This window comes from Trypanosoma equiperdum (genome assembly GCF_001457755.1).
Source record: "Trypanosoma equiperdum strain OVI genome assembly, contig: ctg_778, whole genome shotgun sequence".
In the NCBI taxonomy this organism is placed as follows: domain Eukaryota; phylum Euglenozoa; class Kinetoplastea; order Trypanosomatida; family Trypanosomatidae; genus Trypanosoma; species Trypanosoma equiperdum.
Genome location: NW_027124729.1, coordinates 15,347 through 23,624, shown reverse-complemented (window position 1 = coordinate 23,624; position 8,278 = coordinate 15,347). Strand labels below are relative to the sequence as shown.

Genomic DNA, 8,278 nt, shown 5'->3' with positions numbered 1-8,278 from the left:
AAAAAAAAAAACTAGTAACAGAGAACCCTGTATAGGTCCATCACCTTAAATGCCCGAGGCGTATATTGAGGAAACGCAAAGTAAACTGGGGGCTGTTATTAGTTCCCCAAAGTTATCTGAGAAACTCCTTTTGAAACCTCCTTTCCGTTTTTTGCATGACATTGTCACCAGTTTTATTAAAGCAACTGGGTTCCCTGAGGGTTTATATCCCGAAGATATGCTTGACAGTGCAAATGTATCCGATAAAGAAAAGAAGATACAATTCCTTAGTCTCCTTATTGCGGCCGTTGAGTCGGCAACGGGTTCAAAGGTGTCAGCCAATCCTTCTAAAATTGTCGCGGGACATGAACCTGAGCAAACAAACGAATTACTTCAGTTACTTGCTTCTTGCGCTGCACTTCCGTCGGATAAAAAGGCAGCGGCCGTAAAGGCAGCAAAAAGTGCGGGAGACGCTACGAAATCATCAAGCAGCAAAGGCGGGGACGACGACGAGAAGCGCAAGCGACGCGAAGAAGAAAAGAAGAAACGAAAGGAAGAGGAAGGTGATGGTGAAAAGAAGAAACATAAGGAAGAAGACGGCGAGAAAAAGAAGCACAAGGAGGAAGACGGCGAAAAGAAAAAACATAGGGAAGAGGATGGAGAAAAGAAGAAGCATAAAGAAGAGGACAGTGAGAAGAAGAAACGCAAGGAAGGAGAAGGGGAAGAAAAGAAGAAACATAAGGAAGAAGATGGTGAGAAAAAGAAACGAAAAGAGGAGGAGGGAGACGGTGAAAAGAAAAAGCATAGAGACGAAGATGGAGAAAAGAAAAAGCATCGGGAGGATGATGGAGAAAGAAAGAAGCGAAAGGAAGAGGAAGGTGATGGTGAAAAGAAGAAACACAAGGAAGAAGATGGCGAGAAGAAGAAACGAAAAGAGGAGGAGGGAGACGAGAAGAAAAAACATAGGGAAGACGAAAGTGAGAGAAAGAAACGAAAGGAGGAAGATGGAGAGAAAAAGAAACGAAAAGAGGAAGAAGGAGAGAAAAAGAAACGGAAGGAGGAGGATGGTGATGGTGAAAAGAAGAAACGTAGGGACGAGGATGATGAGGAACGCCGTAGGAGACATGAAGAGAGGAAGCGACAAGAAAAGAAAGCTGCTGAGCAGGCGCAAGGTAGTGCCGGAGCTGAGCCATCTGAAGGTAAGGGTGCGGATGGTACTACAGAAGGTGCTACTGGCCAGCAGCAATTACCAACACGTCAGCTTATCCGCAAATCGTCTGCGGGGAAAGCGCCACCACGTTCGAAGGCTTCGCACGAAGTTGTTGCTGATGATGGTAGTTCTGCAAATGTTGCTGAAGTGATCCGTGAGACGAAGCGTGGTGCTGCCGGGGAGGGTTCTAAAGAAGATGGAGAGGAAAATGATTGGATGCGTGTCGCTGAGCAACAGGCCGCACGACCAACGAAAGACAGTGACGGCACTTTACAAGATGGTGAGGCAAAGGGATATCTCGGCCAGCAGGCTTTGCGAGCGAAGCGGGAGCAAGAAGAAGAGACCGCGCGTCTGGCGCAGGATGGTGGTGCACGAGGTCCTCGAGAGGGCGGTATTATTATTCACAGCAACAGGGCTGGTAAGAGCGGTGGCACCATGGCGGAGGGCGAACTCAGCAAACTTCGGCAACAACTTCAACTGTTGACGAAAGCTTCTAATCCTCTTGGAAAACTTTTGGAGTCGATTCACGATGACATCGACACAATGGGGCGGGAATTGGAAATGTGGAGATCGGAGGCACGCAGCCAGGCGCTTGCTGCTGCTGATGCACGCCGGCAAACAACAGAAAGTCTTCAGGAGGTACACGCCCAACTGCAGGCTCTAGAAGACGCTATAAGTGATCAAATATTGAAAAACCATAACATACGGCGCAATATCATCAGTAACGACAATGCCATTGCTGGAATGGTCCGCATGTTTGTTAATCCCGATGCCCTTACCCGTTAGAATAGATGTTTTTTCGCGCTTTTCCCTAATATTAACCGTCGGCGTTTTCGACTGAAAAGTTACCTAGGTGGAGAATAGCACTGTGTGGATGCCATGCCGTGGAAGGGACTGCTTCTTGCGAGTGCGCTTGTATATGCGTTGGTCCCATGTCTCCAGCAGTTGCGTTATACCTTACATGTGGAGTAGATTACTCACTGTTACACACGCCAAAACGCGTGACATACTTCTTGTTCTTTTTTTCTTTCATTTGTGTTGGTTGCTTGCATACCGTGGGCCGGTTGTGGGTAATGACAAGAGGTTGGGTTGCTTTCTCATATGCGATTGTACGCGAATCAGTATATACATATATATTTATATATATCTACATATGTGTGATTTGAATTATCATATTCACTTTATTTTCTGTTTGTACACACCAGTGCTGTTGGGATATTATAATGGGTAGAGTTACATTCGAGACTTTTAATCCACGCTCTTCGCTCCACCCTAACAAGCAAACACACAAACATACATACACAAAAAGGAAACAGAAAGGGGCATACGTACTGGTTATTCAAGGGCTCCATTAGGCTTGTAGGTATTTTACTACACTGGTGTCACGGATTTACGCCTCCTGTTAACTGGTGTGAGTGAAGAGGTTGGGGTCTCACCAGAGGAGAGGAAGGGTTTTGTATTCGTTAGGACGGTGGAATATTACAGTCGGAAATTAGAGGAAGGAACTACTGCCCACACGGGCATCGTAGCGTATACATCCCCTCCATATTTTCGTCCCCCGGTTTCTTTTAGTGAGTCCATTTACGGATTGTAGCACAAGGCGGGGTTATTGAGGGTTTATTATTTTTGGTTTATTCATTCACTCATTCACTCACTTACTAGTGTATATATAAATATACATACGTACGCACTTACATTTCGCATCTCACACTTAGTGTCAGTGAATGGAGAATTACACCCAACTTCGTGTGTTGGGGAAAGGTAGCTTTGGCTCCGCATGGTTAGTGCAACGTCGAAGCGACCGCGTGAAGTTTGTAGCTAAAGAGGTGAGATTAGCCGGTTTACGGCCTGCCGAACGGGACAGTGCCAAACGCGAGATTGACCTTCTTCGTACTCTTCACCATCCAAATATTACGCGATATGTGGACCATTTTGAACACCGTGGTGCGTTGTATATTGTAATGGAGTATGCAGACGGTGGGGATCTGTATTCAGCAATTAGAAATCGCAGAGGCACGCGTTTCTCTGAAAAAGAGATTTTACACTATTTTTCACAGCTGTGTTTGGCTATGCTGCATTTGCATGAAAAGCACATTTTGCACCGTGACCTGAAAACGCAAAACGTTTTTCTGACGAGTGATGGGGTTGTTAAATTGGGTGACTTTGGTATTAGTACCGTGTTACGCAACACATTCGAACTGAAGCGGACAGTGTGCGGAACTCCGTATTATTTTTCGCCGGAGCTGTGCCTTAATAAACCGTACAACAATAAGAGTGATGTATGGGCCCTTGGCTGCATTTTATATGAACTGACGACCCTGACGCATGCTTTCGACGGAAACAATATGAAGGCCCTCGTACAGAAAATTCTAAAGGGTAGCTACCCGCCTATCCATAGTAGTTATTCGACTAGTTTGTCTAAGCTCATATCGTCAATGCTTCAGATTGATCCCCAACGGCGTCCAAGTGTTAGCGAAATTATTTCATCTCCATACATACGTGAGTCACTCTCATTACTGCAACGAGTGGTCAAAGATGCCCACAATAATAAAGGGCCATGCCAACTAGCAGGTGACAAGGAGCGGGCAGCAGCTGGATTTAAACAGCAGGAAAAGGCCCAGGAGGCCCCCATGCGGGCTGAAGAACGCCGTAAAGAAGAACACGCAAAGGCAATGCATGCTGCAAAGGAGCGATTACAACTCCGCATGCAAGGTGAAGCTCGAAATCGTGAAAATGAAGAGAAGTTGCGGCAACTGAAGCTGGACCAACGCCAAGCGGAAGTGGAGCAGAAGATAAGAAAACAAGAATTGGAAGCCCGTGTGCGGGAGCAGCGAAAACTACTTGAAAAGCGAGCCAAAGCGCACGCACTGTTGGAGAAACAAAGGGAAGAGGAATGGGAGCGCAACATGAGGGAGCATGCAGAGGAAGTTAGGCGAGGCCAAGGAGAGGAGGGTTGTGCACGTGACAACAGAGAAACAAACGCTCCTAACGATAGACCGTGTAATTGGTACGGTGATGGTGGACGGCGGTCTCCATTGAAAGTCCCACCTTCTCCAACAGCAGCAGCAGAGTTGTACCGTGAGATGCGCCGCCAGGCAGCCCTGAATAAGCAGCGCTTTATGGAAGAGATGAAAGTAGAGCAACCACCTCCTGCCGTTAGCGGGCAACCCAACGGGAATGGGAAATTACCACCGAATAGGGGAGGGAACGCGTTGGGTAACCCTCTGGGGAATGGTCAGCAGCCGCAACCGATATCACCACTAGACGATATGGAAGCACGCCGCAAGGCTTATTGGGATATGCGGCGGGAGGCAGAAGAGAACAGGCGACGAGCACTGGCTTTAGAGGCAGGTCCAAGCGCTGTGCAGGTGGAACAACCCGAAGCGGCACCCCCTAAGGAATCGGCAATGCCACACATAGTGAAAAAGCCTGCACCACAGCAACGGCCGCAAGCCAATGATAACAAACCAAAGGATGTTTGCCCTTTGCTCTATGCAAAGCGCACCGCCAACAATGAAGGCCCGCCGTCGCCACAACTGGAGCCGAACACTCCCGCCAATAGGGTTGGAGTCTACCTTGAAGTTAGTCGCGCAGATTCTCCAGATAGTGGGACGGAGGTGAAGAGAGACGAGGATTATAACGCACTCCAGACTCTTATAGACAGGGCGCTGACAAAGAAGGGCGATCGTGAGAGTGATGAAGACTTCAATGATGAAGCGTTCGTGGACTCTGATATATCACGTTTTGTGCTGGATGGACGGACACTCGTGCTTCCGAAAGTGCAAGCCACAGATCCATTGATGCACCGTATCGAGTCTCTTCGCCTTTTCCTTGAGGGCGAACTTGGCGAGTCCAAACTCTTGGGAGCTTACCGGCAGATGAATGATATTAGTGCGGACGACGACGAAGCAATGCAGCGTGTTCGGGATGAACTTCCAGAAGCCCACCATAAATACATCCCAATCATTGCCCAACTGATTGTGTGCGAAGATGCATTTAATCGTCAAATGCTGCGGTAGGGCTGGCACCGGTACATGTTTTTCTTTAGGGTGCGATTCCCATAAGTGGAGTGTAGCTTTAGATTTGTTGCTGAAAGAATATATCGGACTGTCAACTTCGTTTAGTTACTGTTTCCTCTTTTGGTATTTTTTTGTTTCTTTCAATTTGCTAGCGCCTAGTTGATTCACGTGGTTGTTTCTTTGTTTGTAGGCTGTTATGTGGGCTCTGAGGGTTCTAGAACCATCTTCGTGTCATTTTGTTTTTTCTTTACTAATTCACCTCCCTTCTGATTTTTTCTTGTGGAAGAAGGGCCAACTAGGAGGAGGATTATAAAGGAAGAGGAGAAAGGTGCTGTTCTTTTCTTTTCAATCGGCATGCCACAGGAAGTGTTGTTTTCATTAACCAGCGCTCTCCTTTTACTTTACTCGTGATCTGCTGAATGTATATATTTCACTTTTTGTTTACTTCAGTCGTAGTGTTGAGTCTTTTTTATTCCTCCCTTTTCTCTTTTTTCCAGAGAGGGATGCGGGGATGCCCTTTCTTGTATTCTGTTATTTTTCGTCTGCCTCCCCACGACGGAGAGGATTGTTTCTTTCCTTTGTTTTTCATTTACCTCACTTCGCTTCCATCAGCGAAAACTGCACTTGGAAATGATTACTTGGAATACAGAACGAGTCATATCAGAAGGAGTTGCGAACCACCAACAGTCCGGTTGCGGGTTTTATTCTCTCTTTCTTTTTTTTCGCAATCGCGTTTCAAGGAGATAAAGATCCCCCTTTTCGCAGTATTTTGTCTGTTGGGTTGGTGGTATTGTACATTTTAAAGAAAACTAAATTTGGTTCGTTGTGTTGCTCGCATGTTGGTAGTGGGAAAAGGGGGGGGGTGGTTTGTTTCGTCTATTTTTCCTTCCCAACACCACCACACATCACGGAGACCCAAACGCCCACCCCTGTTGTGGTGTGCTTCATGTCTTTTTCATTAATATTTTTGGACTTTCTTCTACCTACCGGAACCTAGGAATTATTCACCAAAATGAGTGAATGTATACACAAATATGTTGTCTCCCGATACCCATCCGTTTGTTTATAAACGAGGTTGCTCTTAAGCGAGCCGCCACCTGAAGAAAAGTTATGCATGAGGTGAAACCATGTAACCTGCAAACATACAAGGATGTTTTATTCTTTTTTGTTATGTGGGGTCAAATTTGACATGCTGCCTCTGTTGCTATTACGGATAACTTGTTTTTATTCATTTCTTACGTCTCCATGTTTGACCTCATTCTTATGTTTGTGGGCAAGTACGTGGCACTAAATCAGAAGGTGGTCGCTGCACTCGTAGGTGGACGCACAGACAAAACATACTCACAACTAACAGTTGACCCCTCAACGCTATCGCAGTTACCGTTGTACCCTTCGCCTTCATCAAGGGACTGTTCGTTTTTTTTTTTTGCCCTGTTATTAACCTCAAACTACCCTAACATCATTGCCATCAAATAATGCGGTGCAACAAAGCATTACATCGGTATGATGCTGTTGTGGTGGGTGGGGGTCTTGCGGGGTGCCTTGTTGCCGGCCGTCTTGCGATGGACAACCGGCGGATTGCCGTTATTGAAGAGGGTGAAGATATTCGGCGACAGCCCCGGTGGCATCGTAACTTGGCATGTAGCCTCCTGTCGCATAGATGCGGGGGCCGTGGTTACGAGAGCCATACCAACGTTACAACTCCTCAGCTTTCGCATGAAAAGGAAAATGCCCCTGCACCCGTCATGATTCCAACACCGAAAGTGCTTGGCGGTGGCGGAGTCATGGGAGGCCGGTCATGGCTTATTGGTGATGAGGCGGATTGGACTGCAACTCCATGGGACTTCCGTGGTGATCTTTTACCTCGTGTGCAACGCTTGGAAAATGTGGAAGGCGCAGGCCCACACCGCGGTCGTCGGGGGAGGTTTACCGTTGGTCGCTCGCACGCCCAATCTCCACTTTTTAGGGTATTTTGCGAAGCAATGTCAAAAGACACGTCAATAACAAGTGATTTCAACAAGAAGGCGTTTGCTGTGCGGACGGGTTGCGGGCGTACTGAGTCTTTTGTAGACCCAAATACAGGTGTGGCGCATACCACACTGCAGAGTTACTTGATGGACGCCATCGAACTTCGGCGACCGCTAGACGTGATATGCAACGCGAGAGTCTTTGGTATCAGCAGCGGTAAGGACGACCCGGCTATTGCAACTGGTGTCTCCTACACCCAAAAGGGTGAAACGGTGCATGTTGAAGCAGATGATGTTATTCTTTGCGCTGGAGGGATCGGTACACCATTACTCTTAGCTGCATCCCGCGGTTCACTTCCCATCGACCAGTCGGTTGGCACAAATTTTTGGGATGCACCGCAGGTGAAGCTCCAATTTCGTACCCCATCGTCGCTCAGTCACAATTGCTTCATGGACCCGTTGGTGCAGGCATTTTTGTGGCCCAATGTAACGTACGGCACCCCTATTAGTTCCCTGCGTTCTGCATATGACGACATGATTTGTTTCTGGTCGAGCACAGGAGGACAAACCCCTGATGTAAAATTCATTTTTCAGCCGTTCACGCTCAACAATGACGGCGCACAACCGAAAAATGTGACTCATGGAGTGCAGATTATTGCTCAGCTGCTGAAGCCCAAAAGTCGCGGGTCCATATGCGCTGATGGCACCATTAACCCGCAGTATTTTTCCCATACGGATGATGCAGCAGTTCTCAGCAAAGCCGTGGCGCGAGTGAAGGAGCTGTCGAAGGTATTGCCTTTTTCTAACCTTTTTTCTGAACTTATTGCTGAGCATTTTGAGTCAGCAGGCGTCTACGGCGGGGCAACGTACCCGGCAGTCGCACCTGAGACATTTCTCGTGAAAGGTACGCGAAACGTGTATGCATGTGACGAAAGTATTTTGCCCTCCCCATTGTTAGGTGGATCTCTGCCTTTTATATTGGCTTTAGGGGAAAAATTTAGTGATCATTATTTGCAGAAACTGGAGACTACCGGTAAAGCAGCTGCATCGGAAGGTATCGATGCGAAGGCGCGTATAATTTATTGATTACTGTGGATACACAT

General features: G+C 47.3%; 3 protein-coding genes across 3 annotated transcripts; all 3 read left to right on the top strand.

Moving 5' to 3' along the window:
• Positions 1-49: 49 nt before the first annotated feature.
• On the top strand, positions 50-1,975 carry TEOVI_000364800 (Microtubule-binding protein MIP-T3, putative; the record flags this gene model as incomplete). The annotated part of the gene is made up of 1 exon (XM_067226526.1): positions 50-1,975. One exon carries the CDS (start codon positions 50-52, stop codon positions 1,973-1,975), a length of 1,926 nt encoding a protein of 641 aa, XP_067082627.1.
• Positions 1,976-2,913: 938 nt separating this feature from the next.
• Positions 2,914-5,208, top strand: TEOVI_000364700 (NIMA-related protein kinase; the record flags this gene model as incomplete). Its single annotated transcript, XM_067226525.1, has 1 exon — positions 2,914-5,208. One exon carries the CDS (start codon positions 2,914-2,916, stop codon positions 5,206-5,208), a length of 2,295 nt encoding a protein of 764 aa, XP_067082626.1.
• A 1,475-nt stretch (positions 5,209-6,683) lies between these two features.
• On the top strand, positions 6,684-8,261 carry TEOVI_000364600 (choline dehydrogenase, putative; the record flags this gene model as incomplete). Its single annotated transcript, XM_067226524.1, has 1 exon — positions 6,684-8,261. The coding sequence occupies one exon, from the start codon at positions 6,684-6,686 to the stop codon at positions 8,259-8,261; it is 1,578 nt and encodes a 525-aa protein (XP_067082625.1).
• Positions 8,262-8,278: the final 17 nt, after the last annotated feature.